At 43.9% G+C, this 21,418-nt stretch overlaps 1 protein-coding gene across 1 annotated transcript in view; it reads left to right on the top strand.

Annotated features, from left to right (window-relative positions):
* Positions 1–343: 343 nt before the first annotated feature.
* The window catches only part of KCTD18 (potassium channel tetramerization domain containing 18), a 77,223-nt gene continuing 56,148 nt past the window's right edge, over positions 344–21,418 (top strand). Inside the window, exons 1-2 of the mRNA XM_073219267.1 lie at positions 344–433; positions 529–1,008. Of these exons, the coding sequence (XP_073075368.1) occupies positions 344–433; positions 529–1,008 (570 nt within the window). The remainder of the gene's footprint in view (positions 434–528; positions 1,009–21,418) is intronic.

Below are 21,418 nucleotides of genomic sequence, written 5' to 3' on the forward strand. Positions count from 1 at the left end.
GAAATAGAAGCAACCTAAGTGTCCATCAGTAGATGAATGGATAAAGTAGAGGCGGTGCATATACAGAATATACATAATGCAGGGAAGCGGGTGAGGGCGGTGCAACACGGAGCTGACAAGTAGTGACTCTACAGCGTCTCACTACGCGGAAGGACAGTGACTGTAATGGGGTGTGTGTGGAGGACTTGATTATGGGAAGAATCTAGTAACCACATTGTTGCTCATGTGATTATTAATGAAACCAAAATAAAATAAATAAAAATAACACGTGGATCATCTCATGAATAAATTAGAAAGTACATTGAACAAAATGAAAGCCCGCTGCTGACAATACTCTAGGCCAATGAGCGTGCGTCATCGCGCTCAGACCCGCCCCCGATTGTCGGCGCCCGCGGCCAATGAGCGAGCAGCTCCCCGAGCAGGTAGCCGTTGGGCGCGCGCGGAGTACACGTTACTCGGGCGGCTGCGTAATAGTTTAGGCGTCCCCGCCACCATATTCAACAGTTAATACTGTCGCGAGCGCCGTAGGAAGAAGGTGCTTTCGCGGCTCTGTCCGTGCTCCGGGCCGCCGTCCCTTCCGGGCGCCTCCGGCCCGCCGTTCCGTCCGCGCAGCGAGCCCGCTGGATCTCAGATGGACCCGCGCTGTGCTCGGCTGCGCCTTCCTCCCGGCGCGCAGGCGCCGGCGGTACCGACCTCGCCCCTTGGTCTCAGACCGCCTCCTCGCGCCGGCTGAGCTCCCGGGGCCGCACTCGCCCCTTCTCTGCTCTCCCGCGGCGGGTGGAGGGCGGCGATCGACCCGGACTTGGAGCCGCCGCTCCGGCCGGACCTGCGCCCGTCCAGCTCTGCCGCTTCCAGCCTGGCGCTGTCGGGCGGCGCGACCGGGTCGCCGAGGCCGCGGAGAGCCCGGCCGGGAGACGGCTCCCGCCGCCGCGGAACTGCGGCGGAGCGTCCAGAGCGGGCTCCGCTTCAGGGGTGAAGGCGACAGAGACGGCTCTGCGGGGCCAGAAGGTACATGGCCGAGGGGCGCGGCGGGGTCCGGACGGGGCGTGGGGATCCCTGCCTCCGCCTGCGGGCGCAGAGGACCGGTGATAGGGTGGCCCTGCGAGGGGCTCGGCAGGCGGCGCGGGGCCAGGGGGCAACCGACGCGGGTTGGGGGCTCGCGGGGCTCTGGACGGGGCCGCAGGCGGAGGGGTTGGGCCGGGCCGCGCAGACGGGAAGGTTGGCGGGCGTCTTGTGTGCAGTTTTTCGGCGGCGGCTTCGAGAGCGAGGACCGGGCGAGCTGAGGGTCGGGTGGGATCCGTGGCGGGGCGGCGGGAAGAGACCGTCGGAGGCAGCGCCTTCAGAATTAACAATTTTTTCAAGAGGTACCTCTCGTACTTTTTATTTGGGATTACCGATTCAATTTCCTTGCTGGTAATTGGTCTGTTCAGATTTTCTGTTTTTTCCTTCGTCAGCCTTGGAAGGTTGTATTTTTCTAGAAAGTTGACCATTTCTTCCAGGTTGTCCTGTTTGTTACCATATAATTTTTCATAGTATTCTCTAATAAATCTTCATATTTCTGTGGTGTCAGTAGTGATTTTTCCTTTCTCCTTTCTGATCCTGTTTATGTGTGTAGACTCTCTTTTTTTTCTTGATAAGTCTAGCTAGGGGTTTATCTATTTTGTTTTTTTCTTGAAGAACCAGCTCTTGCTTTCATTGATTCTCTCTATTGTGTTATCTTCTCGATTTTATTTATTTCTGCTCTAATCTTTATGTCGTCCCTCCTTCTACTGACTTTGGGCCTCATTTGTTCTTTTTGTAGTTTAGTTAATTCTGAGTTTAGACTGCTCATATGGGATTGTTGTTCTTTCCTGAGGTAGGCCTGTACTTACTTCCCTCTTAGCACCGCCTTTGCTGCGTCCCACAGATTTTGCGTTGTTGAATTATTGTCATTTGTTTCCATATATTGCTTGATCTCTTTTTATTTGGTCATTGATCCATTGGTTATTTAGGAGCATGTTGTTTAACCTCCATGTGATTGTAGGCTTTTTCGTCATCTTTGTGTAATTTATTTATAATTTCATACCCTTGTGGTCTGAGAAGCTGGTTGGTACAATTTCAATTTTTTTGAATTTACTGAGGCTCTTTTTGTGCCCTAGTATATGATCTATTCTTGAAAATGTCCCGTGTGCACTTGAGAAGAATGTGTAACCTGCTGCTTTTGAGTGGAGAGTTCTGTAGATGTCTGTATGGTCCATCTGTTCTAATGTGTCGTTCAACGCGTCAGTCTCCTTACTTATTTTCTCTGTGGTTCATCTGAGTGGAGTGTTGAAATTTGCTTAAACGAATGCATTGCATTCTATTTCCCCTTTTAATTCTGTTAGTATTTGTTTCATATATGTAGGTGCTCTTGTGTTGGGTGCATAGATATTTATAATGGTTATATCCTGTTGTTGGATTGACCCCTTTATCATTATATCATGTCCGTCTTTGTCTCTTGTAACTTTCTTTGTTTTAAAGTCTATTTTGTCCACAAGTACTGCAACACCTGCTTTTTTTCTCCCTATTAGTTGCGTGAAATATCTTTTTCCATTCCTTCACTAAATTAGTCTGTGTATGTGCTTGGGTTTGAAGTGAGTCTCTTGTAGGCAGCATATAGATGGGACTTGTTTTTTTATCCATTCAGTGACTCCATGTCTTTTGATTGGTGCATTCAGACCATTTACATTTAGGGTGCTTATCGATAGCTGTGTACTTATTGCCATTGCAGGCTTTAGATTCGTGTTTACCAAAGGTTAAAGGGTACCATCCTTACTATCTAAGAATCTAACTTAACTCACTTAAAGTATGCTATTACAAACACAATCTAAAGGTTGTTTTTTTTCCTCCTCATTCTTTATATATTAGGTATCATATTCTGTACTCTTTGTCTATCCCTTTTTGTTACCTCTGCTGACAGCTATTTAACCTTAGTAACACTTCCATCTATAGCAGTCCCTCCAAAATACACTGTAGAGATGGTTGGTGGGAGCTAAATTCTCTCAGCTTTTGCTTATCTGGAAATTGTTAAATCCCTCCTTCAAATTTAAATGAAAATCTTTTTTAAATTTTTATTAAGTTATTACTATTACTATTTTTTTGTATGATTAATCTACAATTACATGAGCAACATTATGTTTACTAGACTCCCCATCGACAAGTCCCCCCCGCATACCCCATTATAGTCAGTGCCCATCAGCGTAGTAAGATGCTATAGAATCACTACTTGTCTTCTCTGTGTTGTACAGCCCTCCCCATATCTCCCCTATATTATGTCTGCTAATAGTAGTGCCCCTTTTATCCCCCTTATCCCTCCCCACCAGTCCTCCCCAGTCCCTTTCCCTTTGGTAACTGTTAGTCTATTTTGGGTTCTGTGAGTCTGCTGCTGTTTTGTTCCTTCAGTTTTTTTTTCTTTGTTCTTATACTCCAGAGATGAGTGAAATCATTTGATACTTGTCTTTCTCTGCCTGGCTTATCTCAGTGAGCATAATACCCTCTAGCTCCATCTGTCTTGTTGCAAATAGTAGGATTTTTCTTCTTCCTGTGGCTGAAAACTATTCCATTATGTATATGTACCATTATCTTCTTTATCCATTCATCTACTGATGGACACTTAGGTTACTTCTATTTCTTGGCTATTGTAAATAGTGCTGCGATGAACAGAGGTGCATCTGTCTTTTTCAAACTGGACTACTGCATTCTCAGGGTAAATTCCTCGGAGTGGAATTCCTGGGTCAAATGGTATTTCTATTTTGAGATTTTTGAGGAACCTCCATACTGCTTTCCACAATGGTTGAACTAATTTACATTCCCACCGGCAGTGTAAGATGGTTCCCCATTCTCCACATCCCCATTCTCCACATCCTAGCCAACATTTGTTCTTCTTTGTCTTTTGGATGTCATTGTGGTTTCAACGAGCATTTCTCTGATGATTAGCGATTTGGAGCCAATGAGCATTTCTCTGATGATTAGTGATTTGGAGCATGTTTTCATGTGCCTGTTGGAGATCTGAATTTCTTCTTTGGAGAAGTGTCTGTTTAGATTTTTTAATTGGATTATTTGCTTTTTGTTTGTTGAGGTGTGTGAGCTCTTTATATATTTTGGATGTGAACCCTTTTTCAGATATGTCATTTATGAATATATTCTCCCATACTGTAGGTTGCCTTTTTGTTCTATTGATGGTGTCTTTTGCTGTACAGAAGCTTTTCAGCTTGATATAGTCCCACTTGTTCATTTTTTTAATTTTGTTATCATTAATCTACAATTACATGAGGAACATTATGTTTACTAGACTCCCCGCATCACCAAGGCCCCCCGACAAACCCCATTACAGTCACTGTCCATCATCATAGTAAGATGCTGTAGAATCACTACTTGTCTTCTCTATATTGGACAACCCTCCCATGCCCCCCCTACCACTTTATACATGTCAATCATAATGCCCCCTTTCTTTTACCCTGCCCTTATTCCTCCCTTCCCACCCGTCCTCCCCAGTCCTTTCTCCTTTGGTAACTGTTAGTACATTCTTGGGTTCTGTGATTCTGCTGCTGTTTTGTTCCTTCAGTTTTTTCTTTGTTCTTATACTACACATATGAGTGAAATCATTTGGTACTTGTCTTTCTCCGCCGGGCTTATTTCACTGAGCATAATACCCTCTAGCTCCATCCATGTTGTTGAAAATGGTAATATTTGTTTTCTTCTTTTGGCTGAATAATATTCCGTTGTATATATGTATCACATCTTCTTTATCCATTCATTTACTGATGGACACTTAGATTGCTTCCATTACTTGGCTATTGTAAGTAGTGCTGTGATAAACATAGGGGTGCGTATGTTTTTTTCAAACTGGGCTGCTGCATTCTTAGGGCAAATTCCTAAAAGTGGAATTCGTGGGTCAAATGGTATTTCTATTTTGAGGTTTTTGAGGAACTTCAATTCTGCTTTCCACAATGGTGGATCTAGTTTACATTCCCACCAGTCCCACTTGTTCATTTTTGCTTTTGTTTCCCTTCCCTGGGGAGATATGTTCATAAAGAAGTTGCTCCTTTTTATGTCCAAGATATTTTTTTCTATGTTTTTTCCTAAGAGTTTTATGGTTTCATGTCTTACATTCAGGTCTTTCTTTAATCCATTTTGAGTTTGCTTTTGTATATGGGGTTAGACAATAATCCCGTTTCAATCTCTTACATGTAGCTGTCCAGTTTTGCCAACACAAGCTGTTGAAGAGCCTTCATTTCTCCATTGTGTATACATGGCTCCTTTATCGTATATTTATTGACCATATATGTGTGGGTTAATGTCTGGAGGGCAGGGTTTCGCAATTTGCTCAGATTACTTCCCCTCTTTCTACCATCATTATAGTTCATTATTACAGTTAAACAGTGATGCTGTACTGTCACCATCCACCATCTATTCTTTCCCTCATATTTCTCGAAGATCCAGTTCAGGATACCTCATTACATCCAGTGATCTTGTCTCCTTAGGACACTCTTTGTTGTTGGCGTTTCTGAGACATTCTTTGTTTTGGATGATCTTTTCCCTTGTCAAGATTCTTTGCAATTAGTATTGTAGAATTCTCCTCAGTCGCATTTAACGTGACATTTCTCTGGTGACTACTTGGAGTTGTGTTTTATGGGGAAGAAGGTCACAGAGGGCAAGTACAGTTCACAGCACCTCATGTCAAGGGCAAGTGCTCTGAAGGAGACTTGATATTGTTGATGTTGTCCCAAGTGGCAGGATTTTTTTTTCTTTTTTAAAGCTGAGTAATATGCCACTGTGTGTGTGTGTGTGCGCGTGCTTCAGATGTTTATTCATTCATGTATCTACAGACATTTAGGCTGCTTCCATATCTTGTCTGTTGTAAATAATGTTGCAGTGAACATAGAGATGCATATGTCTTTTCAAATTAATATTTTCACTTTCTTGGGGTAAATACATAAAGCAAAATTTCTGGGATATATGGGATTTTTATTTTGAATTGTTTGTGGAGCCTCCATACTGTTCTTCACATTGGATACACCAATTCCCATTCCCAACAATCAAGGGTTTCTTTTTCTCCACATCCTTGTCTAGTTACTTTTTGTCTCCAATTTGAACTTCCATCCTAATAGATTTGAATTGAGATCTCATTGTGGTTTTGATTTGCATTTCCCTAATGGTTAGTGATACTGAGACCCATCTACATGTCTTCCTTGGAAAAATGCCTATCTAGGTCCTCTGCCCATTTTTTTAATTGGATTGTCTTTTCAGTAGTAGATATAGGAGTACTTCATATGTTTTTTATGTTAACCCCAAATTGAATATGTCATGTACGAACATCTTCTACCATTCAGTACATTATTCTTCTATATGGTTGATGGTGTTCTTCGCAGTTCAGAGAGTTTTAGTTGGATGTAGTCCCATTTGTTTATTTTAGCTTTTTATTGTCATTGACTCAGGAGAGAGAGAAAAAACAGTTGCTAAGAGCAGAGTCAAAGAGCTTGCTGCCCATATTTTCTTCTAGGAGTTTTGTGGTATCAGGTCTTACATTTAAGTCTTTAATTAATTTTGAGTTTCTTTTTGGATATGTTTTAGGAAAGTGGTCCTCTTTTTATGTAGCTGTCCAGTATAACCCACACCATTTATGGAAGAGACTTTTTCCCATTATATATTCTTACCTCCTTTGTCATAGACTAACTGACCATGTAAGTGTGGATTTAATTCTGGGATATTTATTTTGTTCCATTGATGTAAGGATCTGTTTTTGTGCCAATACCATAATGTTTATTTTATTTTTTTTTCAGGATTCTAACCTTCTTTAGATTCTCTTTTTATTTGTGAAGGGGATAACTTGGTACATTCTTCAAATTATAAAATAATTTAGTCACAGGGATGGAAATATAGCATAAGTAATGTAGCTCATAGCATTGTAGTATCTTCTTGTGCTATGAGTACTTTGACAGAGATTGCATTGAATCTGTAGTTTGCTTTCCATAGTGTAGACATTATCACAATACTAATTCTTCCAATCCATGAGTGTGGTTTATCTTTCCACTTATTTGTGTAGTTCTGTTTCTTTCATCAGTATTTTATGGTTTTGAGCATATAGTTATTTTACTTCTGTGGTTAAACAGATTCCTAGGTATTTTATTCTTTCTGCTGCATTTGTAAGTAGGAATGATTTTATAATTTCTTTTTCTTGCAATTCATTCTTAGTGTATAGAAACAGAACAGACTTTTGAATATTGATTTTGTATCCTGCACCTTTATTGAATTCATTTATTACTTCAAATATATTTTTGGTGAATGCTTTGGAGTTTTCTACATATAGCCTGATGCCATCTGCAGATAGTGAGAGTTTTACTACTTCCTTTCCAATTTGGATATCTTGTTTTTCTTGGCTAATTGCTATGGCTAGGACTTTGAGTATAATGTTGAACAAAAATGGCAAGAGAGGGTATCCTTGACTTGTTCTGTAGGATCTGAAGAATCAAAAGTTAGCATAAGTACAGCCATCTTAAAGGCTTAAATACCACCCCCTAACCTAGAAGGAGGAAAATTATTAGAATCTTGAAAAACAAGTTAGTCAGCCGGTGTTAAATGTAGTAACCTTTAATTAGCTGACCTCAAATCAGTTAATCATACACACCAAGCTTATCTTGCTAGAACCACCCTAAACATTCCGAAGGTAATCTTATCTAACCAGACCCCAGGATGTGGCCCCAGCCAAAGATTTATGTGTCTATGAAAAAACACTGTATTGTGATTGTGGAAAATGTTGCCCCCTTTGAAAATGCTATAAAACCTTCTGGCTTTGTGTGCTCAGGGTCCTTGTTGAGACTCGCTGCGTCGGGCTAACTTGGACCCCAGCTAGCTGGTTCCTGAATAAATTCCTCTTGCTTATTGCATCAAGAGACGCCTTTCGTGAGTGATTTGGGGCAGCGTCCTCCTCTGGGAGAATCCAACAGTTCCTGTTCTCAGAGAAAAGCTTTCAACTTCGCACTGTTGAGTATGATAGCTCTGGGTTTGTCATATATGTCTGTTTTTATGTTTAGGTGTGTTCTCTTTATACCCACTTTGTTTCACATTTTTATCATAAATGGATATTGAATTTTGTCAAAAGTTTTTTTGCATCTGTTGCAATGATCATATTTTTATCCTTCATTTTGTTACTGTGATGTGTCAAATTGATTAATTGTGGATATTGAACTATCCTTGCATCCCCAGAGTAAATTCCACTTGATCGTGATGCATGATCCTTTTATTGTATTGTTGAAATTTCCCTTTCTGGTCTCAGCCTATATGCGTGTGACCTCCTGGAAATGACTTCTTTTAGCCTGGTGCTCCTTCTCGTCATGAACTGGTATCTCAGTGCCCTGTTTAGTGACTTAATGTAACTGGTTACAACTGAATCTTGTCTTGTTTGTTTATCTTTTTTCCTCACTTTGTTAACTTTGGTCTTCCTTCCATTCTGAAGTCTGGTCTTGCATGGTTGTACTCACAGGGCCTGGCACAGCAGTGAGCATAACACAAGTAATGAACATTATTTTGAATATATTGTGATATAATGAATTATACAACATACATACTTGGTCATTCAGTAACCCAAATATATAATTGCCAGGTATATTTCTTCCTCTTCCACATTTCCTGAAAACACTACAGAGCCTTAAAGGTGAAGTGGATGTCTTGTCATGTTAATGAGAGGCTTTTGGATCCAACCCGATGGCAGGGGCTGGAGGTTGAATCAGCCAGTGAAGCCCTCAGCAACATCAGTGAGATGAGTATCTCCCTCTCTTGGATCCTGCTTCTCTGTTGGAGAGAGCTTCCACACTTGGGGAACCAAAAAGATTCTATGTGTAACAGAGCTAGTCCCCAAGCCCCAAACTCCACAAGGATAGAACCTCCTTTATTTGGGAGCTTGTCCTGTGTATGTCTTCATTTGGCTGTTAAATTGCATTCTTTAGGGCACCCATTTTTAGAGTTCTGTGACCAGTCTAGCAAATTAATCAAATCTAAGTGGGAGGACATTGGAGTCTGCAACCTCTAGCCAGTTCTGTAGAAGCACAGGTCACTGACTGGGGCCTGCAACAGGCATTTGGAGGGGGTGGGGTGGGGAGTCTTGGCCCTTAACCTGGGGAATCCGGTGCTGTCTCCAGGCAGATGCCATCAGAAATGAGTTGAGTTCTCAGACTCCCTGCCAGTGTTTAAGAATTGCCTGGTGTCTGTGAGATAACACACACACACCCACACACGTTGGAATTGTGTCCGCAAACTCAAAAGGCGTGGTACTACAATGTGTATGAGAAAGCACATTTGGTGTCAGGGTACTGGGATTTGCTAGAACTGCCCATGCTCTCTGAAATATGTGGTTTTTGAAGAGAAAGAATGGAAGGGCAGGGGATGGGGAACCTTTGATGCCTGGATGGCTACCCACTCACCCTTGGTATGAAGGAGCAGCTGCCCTAAAATTGGTTACTAAAGGTAAAAGTTACCAGTGGAATTTAGAAATAGCAGTGGACCCACCTTCTAAGACTCCAAAACCTGTTAGTGAAGTTTTAGCAGGGGCTAAGGAGTTGGCTTGGTGGCTACGTAAGGAAATGCAGATGAGTAAGAGGCAGGCTAAATATTCCTTTCCCTGGTTGTTGTTATCTGTAATAGTCAAAATGAAAATAAAAGACAGCTCTCTGGGTCAGGGCTTGATGTGGAACGAAGCTGGGATTTGGGTCATCCCGAGCCTTGGCCATTAGCCTCAAAGCCACCTAGAAAGGAAAAATGATATCAAGTAACAAACAGTACCTCTAAGACCTCTAGTTGCCAAGAAAATAATGTAGGAGCAGGCAAAAGCCAGGAAATGTGTGAAACCAGGGAACATAGTGTAAGGGAACTGGCTCCCTGTGCGGACTGGTGTCCCCAGCTTCCTGAAGAACCTTTAGTAAAGTGCATCGTGAGGTCACCAGCCTGGGGGCTGTGTCTAGTTTTGAATGCCTCTTGAGTGGAAGAGCATGTTTGGGCTGACGCAGGACCCTCTCTCACTCTTGGGCAATCACAGATGGCTGTGAGTGATCCAGACACACAGGAGGTTATTCCTGAGCGGACAGCCTGCCTGGCAGACCGTGTAAACATTACTGTGAGGTCTGTATGTCCTGAGAAGGGGACTGCCCAACTGCCCCTCTAAATGCAGGTAGAACACCCCAGATGAAAGAGCTGGTAGTGCTTCCTATGTGGGATTGGCTTTGCAGTGACTGAGGTAGGCGCCTGCTGAATGTTCCTGTTACACAGGTCATGGTGAATGCTGAGGTTAAAGGGCCTATTACATGGGCAGCCCGTGTAACCTGACTGCTACAAAATCGAGCAGTTTGAGGAGGTTCTCAGATTTGTTACCTCAGCTTCCCCTCGTGGGTCCAAGAACATGAGTATAACTGGGAAGATGGGGAGGGACAAAGGTGAGAGTCAAGGGACTCGACCCAACTGAGTGGAAGTTTTCAGATGGTTATTGAAAAATTGTGTGAATCAAGCAGACGCTGCTGGGGTTGAAGAAGGGTATTAATGCAGCACTACCAGAAATTGGGTGGGCCGATGGGAACCCCTGTTATTGCTCCAACATTACAGCAGCCAAAAACTCCACTCTGTGTATCCCTGTTTGGAGGAATTTAAAAAGCCTGAAGGCCATGATTACAATGAGAAACCTGACCAGGAATCCCCTAGAGTGGTGGTCAGGCCCGTTAATCAATTTAAAGATAGACAAAAGTGCCAGGGTCTTCTGGCCACACCCCAGCCTGGGCCCTGAGACTGTTCGCATAAGTGTGAGAAAAGTGGCCAGGGGGAGGAGGAAAATGGCCCTGGGAGTCCTTGGTACAGGAGCCCAATGCACTGTGATTGAAAAACCTGTTGGTGAAGTCTTAGGAGGGGCTAAGGTTAGATTGGAAGGATATGGAGACGCAGTGGCTGATGGTATTGAGGTGGAAGTTTGGATGAAAATTGGGTGTTAGAGCAGGTTTTGCTTGAGGTGGTTGCACCCCCTTTACCTGAAAGTATTATTGGGATGGATATTATGTGTGACTGGGGTTGGCTTCCCCTGCCTAATACAGTAAAACAGAAGGTATGTAAGCCCACCCTCAGGTCTGTTTAGTTGGACATTCTAAATGGGGAATGGCTGTAACTGTGTGAACCCACAGAGGCAGATACCTTGACAAACATATCACCGTTCTTAGGAGTGATATACTGGAAGCTGGAGTGCTGGTGTCCACAGATTTGCTGTACAGTAGTCCTGTGTGGCCTGTGCAAAGGTGGATGGCACATAGAGACTCTTGAAGCTTAGATAATGTGGGTACCGCCTATAGTCCCAGCAGTTCCAGGCATGGTCTCAACCATACAGAAAGTACAGCAGGTTGAAGGAGGCTGGTACTCCTGGATGGACCCTACAAATGCTTTCTTCTCCATCTCAATTCCTGATGATAGCCAAGCCCAGTTTGCCTTCAGGTGGGAAGGACCCCATTTTGCCTCGGCTGTGCTTGGCGGGGATCTGAGCTCCCCAGCTAATTGTTCACTACGTGGTCAGGAAGGATTTGGACTTGGTGCAGTGCTTGAGTGTAATAATACACAACGTTGGTGACATCATGGTAATACCAGAAACAGAGGACCTGGCCAGGACTGATTTGAATGCAACAAGGACATACATGAACAACCAGGGCTGGTTAATTAATCCAGCGAAGGTCCAAGGTCCTGCCCAGTGAAATTCATAGGAATAGCACGAGCAGAAGCCACCCAGGATAATTCCACAAGTGTGACTATCAATAAACTGCTGTCACTCCCCCACCAGGTCCAAACAAGAAGCCCTGCACTTTTTTGGTTTATTTGAATTTTGGAAGACTCGTATTTCACACCGGGGACTATTTCTAGCTCCTGTCTGTAAGACTCCATGAAAGAAAGCTGCATCTGAGTGGGGTCCTGAACAGAAGCGGGCCACATCAGAATTACACATGGCAGCTGTGCGCTTGACAGCGTCGGGCCCTTGTGACCCCGCACTCAGACATGATTTTGGAAGTGTCTGCCCCCCACACCCATGCAGACTGGAGCTTGTGCAAAAAAAAAAAAAAATGAGGACCTCCCAGCTGTCACCCTTGGGGTTTTGGACCAGAAAATTCCCACATGCTGCTGCCTGGTACACACCACTTGAGAGACAATTATTAACATGCTATTGGGAATTAACCAAGACTGCCTCAGTAACCGAAGTACATAAAATAATTTTGAAACCTGAGATACCCATAACGTGTTGGGTGATATCAGAGAAACACCCTAGTATGGAAGGCAGAGCCCAGAAGAGTCCCATAATCAAAAGGATATGGTTCATGCAGGGGCAGGCTGCCTGGGGGATGCAAGGAGGCCCTTACGGATCCATGAGCAGGCAGCCTCATTTCCTCTGGGACCAACGCTGGAGCCCCCCGGGGAGCTGCATGGACGGTGTCCTAGGAACAGCTCTCAGCTGAACAACAAAGAGCTGCTTGGTTATAGATGGCAGTTCCAGGAGGCATGAACAGTATCCTGGTTGGAGAGCTGCTGCAGTAAGACTAGATGATGGCAAGACTGGCTGGGAGGAAGGAGAAAAAAATGATCTCGGTGGGCTGAATTCCATGGCCTTTTCTGGGCAGTGACGGGAGAATGGAGCAGTGAGGAAAGCCCCTTGTGCTGGGGTGCTTATGACCGGGACTGTGGCCATTGGCCTGGCTGTGTGGTCAGGTAGATGGGAAATGGGAAACTGAACTATGAAAGGAATTGCCCATGTGGGTGACGGCCATATGGATATTGCCCTGGGAATTTGAGGGACACGTTAAAGCAGGCCATGTTGGTTTGCATCAGAAGAAGCCTTTTGAGGAATGGGAGGTGATTGGAGCCACCAGGTGGGCCTGCTGGTGCTGCCCTTGGAGACGGCTGCCGGGGTCCATGCGGAGCTGCAGCAGCGCACACAGAGGCTGAGTCTACACATATTCCTCTTGCACCCTGTGAGGCACAGAGTGCCAGCAAGACCTGTTCCGACTGTCAGCTAAAGAGACAGAGACTGCATTTGGCTATGGGGAAAGTTCCCCAGTGGGCATGCTGTGCACATAGCTGGCCAGTGGGTTACATTGGATCAACGCTAATACCTCTTGGAGGCTGTAAGTGGGTCATTAGCAGAGTAGACACTTATTCTGGACTACGCTTTACATACCCAGTGGTAGATGCAAATGCTGAAGAAGGTTTGTAACTGAAGATTCTGTACCAGTTTGGACAACCAAGTTACATCTTCGACCAGCGGACATACTTTACAGACCATGGTGTTCCACAGTAGGCCAAGAAACGTCCCATCAGACAGATGTACAGTGTTGCATGTCACTCTCAGAGCAATGGTTTAATAGAAAATTGGAGCTGGCTGTGGAAACATTGGCTGTCTGTCCCCAGCCCTGGCCAGGACCCAGGCAGTGCTGTCTTAACTTCACCTGCCGGGACTGCACATCCCTGAGGTGACCCATCTTCCAGTTCCACTGACCAGCTTGAGGTTTCCATATCCTATCTTCTTTTGCCCTCTACTTGCCTGCTGGAAACAGCTCCACTTAAAACTTCAGGATATCTGAAAAGGCAGGGTTTAATACATCCAGGTTATGGCAAAAGATCACTGGTATTTAATGACTGTGTGTGTGTGTGTGGGAGAGAGAGGGGTGGGGCTGAGGCGAGAGGGAGAGGAGAGAGCATAAGCTAGCAGGAGAGCTCTTTAAGGGGTTTATCCAGTTTTCCCAGCATAATTTGTCAAAGATTCTATCCTTTCCCCATCCTATTTATGCTTGGTTCCTTAGTAGATGATTCTGTTTGTTTATTTCTGGGCCCTCTCTCTTCTCTTCTGTTGAGTTACATGTGCATCATTATGCCAGTACCATACTGATTTAATTATTGTAACTTGTAATATAGTTTGCAATCAGGAAGTGTGATTCCCCCCATTTTGTTCTTTCTCAAGATTGGTTAGCTCTTCTGGATCTTTTGTGGTTCCATCTGAATCTTAGGTTTTTAAAAAATATTTTTGTAAAATAATCATTGTGGTATTTATGAGGACAACATAGCATCTGCTGATCACTTTAGGTCAGATGCCCCAAAGCACAAGTAACAAACAAAAACAATCAAGAGGGGCTGCATAAAACTTAAATGCGTTGTATCACAAAAGAATTAATCAAATGGAAAGGTAACCTACAGATTTGGGGAAATACTTGAAAATCGTGTATGTGATAAGGGGTTAATATCCAAAATATGTAGGTAATTTCTACAACTCAGGAGGGAAAAGAATTGGAAAGTGAGCCAAGAACTGGAATAGATACTCATTTAAAGACAGAGAAATGGGAAAGATTCACATGAAGAGGTGTTCAACATTACGCATGATCAGAGAAATGTAAATAAAAACCAAAATATATCACTCCTCATTTAGAATGGCTATTATTAAAAAGAAGTGTTGGCAAGAATGTAGAAAAATCGGAATCCTTGTATATCCTTGGTCTGTCTGCATCTGTCTGTGTCTCAACAATTGATGTGGGAGATTCTTCCTCTGTCAGTAATTATTTGTAAATCCTGATTGCTGTGTGGGGTTCCATGGGGTGCAGAGGGCACTGTGTATATCCATTTCCTGTTTGTGAGCATTTGGTTAGTTCCTAGAACAGTGATTTTGACTGGTTGTTGGGACCAAACAGGTGCACAATATTGGGGATATTTGTGTGCAGGGACCACTGTAGGCAGTTAGATGCCGGCTGCTTTCCAAAGATGTTCTACCAATTTAAATTCTCACTAGCCCTACATGAATGGTCTGATTGTTCCAGAATCTGGGGAGCATGTATTTCTGGTATTTTTTCATTCATCTAATCTGATTTCTGTCTTAAAACAGCTCATTGCAACTTTTATTAGCATTTCCCTGAAATTAAACAGGGTAAAGCTTTTTTATAAAACTTCAGTTATTTGCTTATCCTCTTTTATCCAATGTCTATTCTAGCTTTGGCCATATTTTTCTTGTGGGCTTTCAGTACTTTATTTTATTGGATGACATTATTTACATAATTTGGCTTGTTGTCCTTTACCAAATGGAGGTAATTTGAGTCTCTCCCAGGATTTCCACTGCTCTGTCTCACTGGTGAATTTTGATAAAAACCAGCTCATAATATATCTTAATATGATCCAGCTTGTCATTTTCTCCTCTCTCTGATTCACTGAATGAGAAGGAAAATTTTTTTTCTCCTCACTGTGAAATTAAAGAGCTCTGCTGTGTTCCAAATTAAGTCTATGTTTTGTGTTTATGTTAGAACTTAAATTACGAAATTAAATTAAGAAGTGATTGATTCCAGCAAAGGCTGGATTCCTGAATGGCAAGACAGGTGAAGAACAAATATCTCAACAAAAGTGCAGTGTGAACAGTATTGGAGATGTCAGGACAGAGTGGAAGGAGAAGTAGGATGTGATTGAAAGAGGAGCAGAGGGAATGAGGGGTGAGGAATTGATACCACAGGTGAAAATACACAGCACGCTCCCCACTGATGAAGGACAGCAATCCACAGATGCAGTTTACATTCCTTAAGCACAATATTTACACTCTAAACCATAGGGGGTTACAGTATGATCGAAAAACCAGAATTACATACAGACTTTAGGGAAATCAGAGGCCAAATAAGCAAGAAAAAGGCTGATAGGTGATGTCTAAACATATATACATAAGGTAAATAGATATCAACAGAGCACCATTTTTAAAATGCTAAAAGAAATTTTCATGTCAAAGCAAAATTCTACACCCATCAGCAGTATTAACAACAGAGATGTTCTAAGAAAAAGTTAAAGTGAGACACTTCATAGTTGGCAGCCTTGAATTAGAAGAACTACTAGAGTGAGTTCTTAAGTCCAAAGGAAGGTAATCCCAAGTTGAAAACTGACAATGCAGGGAGAAATGAAGATGAAAGACAAGGCAATTTATGAAAAGAGGTGAATTTTAGTCTATGAATTCTAGAATGAACTCTCATGGAGATTAAACTATGTAGAATTAAAATTCATGATAACAGTAATAAAAGTCAGGAAGGTTAGGTGAATAGAAAGTGTTCTAAGGTATTATATTAGTTAGCATTTGGGAAAGTGGTAAAAATAATTATTTTATTAGACTATCTTTATTTTTTTGTTTATTATTTTTATTTTGGTATCGTTAATGTACAATTACTTGAACAACATTATGGTTACTAGACTTCCCCTGTTATCAAGTCCCCACCACACACCCCATTACAGTCACTGTCCATCAGCGTAGTAAGATGCCATAGAATCATTACTTGTCTTCTGTGTGTTATACTGCTTTTTCCATGTACTCCCCCCCTCCCCCACCAACCGGCTACATTATGTGTGCTAATCGTAATGCCCTTTTCCCCCCCTTATCCCTTCCCACCCATCCTCCCCAGTCCCTTTCCCTTTGGTAGCTGTTAGTCCATTCTTGGGTTCTGTGAGTCTGCTGTTGTTTTGGTCGTTCAGTTTTTCTTTGTTCTTATACTCCACATAGGAGTGAAATCATTTGGTACTTGTCTCTCTCTGCCTGGCTTATTTCACTGAGCATAATACCCTCTAGCTCCATCCATGTTGTTGCAAATGGTAGGATGTTTTCTTCTTATGGCTGAAAAATAGTCCATTGTGTATGTGTACCACATCTTCTTTATCCATTCATCTACTTACGGACACTTAGGTTGCTTCCATTTCTTGACTATTGTAAAGAGTGCTGTGATAAACATAGGAGTGCATATGTCTTTTCCAAACTGGGCTTCTGCATTCTTAGGGTAAATTCCTAGGAGCTCTTTGGGAACCTCCGTAGTGCTTTCCACAATGGTTGAACTAATTTACATTTCCACCAGCAGTGTAGGAGGGTTCCCCTTTGTCCACATCTTTGCCAACATTTGTTGTTGTTTATCTCTTGGGTGTTGGCCATCCTAACTGGTGTTAGGTGATATTGTAGTTTTAATTGACAAAATTGCACTTCAAATTTCTTAGGAAAAAGAGACCTACAAGCATCTTAATGAGCTTCGCAGTGTTTCCTCACGTAACTGCAGCAGAGCACTGTTTCCTCAGTTAAGTACCTGATGAAGCAGCTGGTTGCTCGTCCTTAAACACCAAAATCACCCTTAGCTGGAGACGACCAAAGCATGAAGAAATGAGACTAATGAGATAACTGCAGAATCACATTTCCCATCTCATAGGTGCTCACTGCACCCTGTTCCGTGAGGTCTGCTCTTTTTCTCCAATGTATGTAGTTTGGTGTCGCCTTCTTTCCTGATACTCTTTCAGGATGAATTGTATTAATTATATTTTTGTATCATGTGGTTTTAGGAGGAGGTGGTCTCTGTCTCACCTCTCACACCACCATCTTTTATCCCCAGCTAGGCAATTTTTCAGGGATGAGGGGAGGAAGTTGCCCAGGGGGGTCCCCTGGGAGCATGTGCTGGGGACCTGCCGTGGCCAGCCACCTCTGCATCCTCAGATGCCTCCCAGGCAGCGGTGGTTCCATGCAGCACTGCACCGTGTCTGTGTCCGTCCCCGTTCTGGGAAAGGCTGGTCCTGGTGAGGACGGCCCCACCTCTTCCTGTAACCCTGTGGCTACAACTCTGTAGCTGACAGCACCCAGGCAGCAGGTGGCATCGACAACGCGGGAGGCCACCTGCACAAAGGGGAATACCCTCCACACAGTGGGGCAGCTCGCCTCTGTCCAGCAGGCCACAAGCAGAGGGGGCGACGCATTATGAAGGTGGCCACATTGACTGCAGCTACGTACAGGTCCTTGAGGATGCAGTGGCAGCCTGGAGAGCTGCCCAAGTCTATGTACGGAGGAAGTGCTACAGCACCTATCCCAGCAGAGGCTCAGGATGAGCAGGGGGAGGAAGGGGAGCAGGAAGCAGACTAGTGTCCTGGGGCACAAGGTGCCACATGCCCAAAGGGGAAGCTCTCCGCACACAGCCAGGATACCAGCAGGGCCGCCGGCCCGATGACAGCAGCTACAGGGCCACACAGGTGAACAGAAGAGGCAGATTATCCCAGGTTCCCCCCATTATCCTGCTTCCACCCCGACCGCACTGTCCTCTGTGCCCCGGGCCCTGTGCAGAGGGTCCTGTCAGTCACCAACACCCTGGGGGGTCCCTGTCACAGGAAGGCTAATGGGCATCACCTACTCACAGAGGAGGAGGCTGGGTCCCAGAGGGGGAGGGGAACCACCCTTCAGTCTGACATGACTAGTTTGCAGTGAAGCTGGGGTCCGAGCCCCACCCATCTTCAGGACACCGCCACACCCAACACCCAACATGGCCCAAAGCTTCCCTAAGGCTGAGCAGCCGCCCACCCCTTGCCGGTTGCCCCAGCCCAGAAACTCACCTGGTCCTGGCCAGTAAGTTTAAACATGGGACCTGAAGAACAACAGTCCCTTTCCCCGGCCTCCTGACCTGGGGGCTCCAGCTGGCAGGACAGGGTGTAGCTGTAGGACAGAGGGCCACCTGTGAGCCCCTGGAGCCACACGTCAGGGGGCCCTTCTCCCAGAGCCTGCCGGCAGCTGCAGCCCATGCCTAAGTCCGGCCGGCCTCACCTCTGCTCCTCATCCAGGGGCTGCATGGCGTGGAGAAAGGATATGAAGCGCTCCTCAGGCTCCAGGTCATACAGCACAGTCAGCTACTTCCTCTGCCTCATGATCTCACTTTGGATGATAGCGACCTGGGGCAGAGCAAGGACAGGGTACAGAGAAGGAGGGGTGTGAGTAGTAGGGCACTAGGAAGGTCCTGGATCTTTGATCACGGAACCCACCTTCCTTCCGATGTCATCCAGCCCTGCCCATTCCCACTGTTGGGTCTCCAGCTCCTCCTCCAGGAAGGCCGCCTTGATGGCACACCCCGTCCACCACCTGACAAAGCCTTGAGTGTCCTCAGCTCTGCGTATCTTAACTCTCAAGACATAGTTAGACCCAGGAATGGGCTGGACAGAGTCCTGCCCAGGGGTTCTTGATGGTAGGAAGGAAACCAATGTGCATCAGAAACAGCCCCCTGATCCCAGAACAAGGCTAGAACGACCCCACCCTTTCTCAAGTTGGAGGACCGCCAGGGCCCTCCAAGGGGCAGGCCTGCCCAGAAACAGCACCTGGACCTGGCCCAGGCTTGGGGCTACCGAGAAGCGAGAAGTGGGGACTGGACTGGGGAGCTGAGGCCTCAGGTGGGAAGGCACTGCCAGCCCCCTGATGTGCTTTCTGCCCAGAAGGAGCAACATCCCTCCCCCTGGGCAGGGACTGAGGGGGAGGCCATTCCTGCTCAGAAGCTGCCCCCTGTAGCCCTCAGCCCCACCTGCCCTGGCACTCCTCTCCAAGAAGCCCAGCTCCCTGGGTGGAGTGGAGACTCTCAGGAATGGGGTGGTGGCCCGGTGCTGAGAGGTCCGGGGGCTCTCTCCTCTCTAAAGCTCACCATCCTGCCCACCCCCCTATGCCCCTCTTTTTACAGTCCTTCCCAGGCAGGCTCCTTAATGTTCAGAATCTCACTGAGGTACAACTGCCAGACTAAATACAGATGTAACAAATTGGTACCTGCACACAGGTCTGGATTGGTGCACAATGGGTGGGGTCTTATAAATGGAATAGGATGCCTGCAAACAGGGCAGCTGCTCTCAGGTTTGCTACATCTCCCACACATTCTAATTGCCTTTCACTCCAGCCAATTCCTGCTTTGATACTACTTCAGACCAAAACTTATTGTTTTGCAGTTCAAAAAAACTGCAAGGAAAGCAAAAAAAAGGAATGTAAAGGCAATATCAGGACTTCCACATTTATTTCCACCCTGCACTTTTTCCCTTTCAGAGGTTCTTCCATTGACATGCTGCAATTAAAAAAGTGGACTAAGTAAGAACTGACAGCAAACACAAAACGAACAAAAAGCCCTTATATTCACTTTGGTAATGTTTTAAGTTACAAATGAAATTAAGTAACTCAGCCTTTTCCCCTAAAGTAATAGATATAGAAACATGATTGTAGCTTAAATTTTCCACCTTTTGTATGTTAATGGATATTATATAAGGTTGTATTTGGTCTTTACACATATGGAGAAAACTCAGTCCTTATCAATATCCTTTATAATTAATTGGTTCTTCAGTATATTGGGTTTTATAATAAAGGCCTTGAAATTTTTCCTGACTGTGGCAGAGAACACTAGGTTTATTGTATCAGCTAAGACCCCAAGTAAAAATAACTCTTTAATCCACTATCTTTAACATCTTGAGTTCTACTTCTATTTTTTGTTAAAATTGCTTCAGTGAATCCTGGTGAAAGACTTTTCAATTTTTCTTCCTTTTTCAGATTACTGAGATATAATCATAATTAATATTATCCTTTTATCCACTGAATATAACACCTTGACCTGGAAGAGGGAAAAGGAAAAAGATGAATCTTAGCATTAGCTTTTACAGTAAAGCAAACTTTTTCCTATTCCGTTTCTTTTCCTTTCCTCCTTTCTTCTCTGTCTCAGGGCCAGGGACTGACTGATGGAGTTCAGGGGAGGAACTCATTGAGTGAGGGTGGATTTTTAGACTAGTTTTGGTCAGTGGGAAAAGAGGTAGGGATAAACAATTAGTGTTACTTAATCCAAATTTTTCTGTTGCTTGTTTTTCCTTCAAATTCTTCTTGCGTGCTTCATTTTCAGTGAACAGTCTAGTCATTTCAATGATTTAAAAGTGAAATTCTAATTTTACATTTATAACAACTAATAATTACAGAACTAATTTTACATTTATAATATTTCAAAATTTGTGTTTGCATCTTTTTCAACCTTCTTATGGTTTTAACCTGAATGATCCTTATTGTCAACTTTTGGAAAATGAATATAATAGTCTCCACAGTCCACATTTAAGAGCCTACCATAGATGCAAAGATATCCTGGGAAGATTAAAGAAAGGTGGATATATCACCAGCAATAATAAAGTGAGTTGAAGATCACTTCTCTTTAATCATTGAAAGCCTCCATATATTTCTGGGGTATAGAAGGGGTATCACCATTAACTTGGTCAGGAGAAATGGTTAATGGGAAATTCCATTAATTGCTTAGTATCTGGGTCAAGGGATATCAGATAAACAGTTTCTAAATGTACCTTTTTCCCTTCACCTTTTTTCTTTGTAATGCCAAAAGATGGCCAAGTAATTTGAGGATGTCAAGGTAATTTTCCCAACTGTATCATAGGCCTCTTTCTGTCTCTGATGTCATATGCTTTGTCAAGGATTATGTCCCATACACTTCTTGAAAAACTGAGATAGAATGGGAACCTAGCAAAATCAGCTTGGTAGAATCCTAACAGACTATGTTCTTATTGGGTTTGGAAATTACTATTACATTAGTATTTTAGTAACTCCAGTTGGGTGTACTAACTTCCTTTTTGT

This window comes from Manis javanica, chromosome 12, assembly GCF_040802235.1.
Source record: "Manis javanica isolate MJ-LG chromosome 12, MJ_LKY, whole genome shotgun sequence".
NCBI lineage: Eukaryota > Metazoa > Chordata > Mammalia > Pholidota > Manidae > Manis > Manis javanica.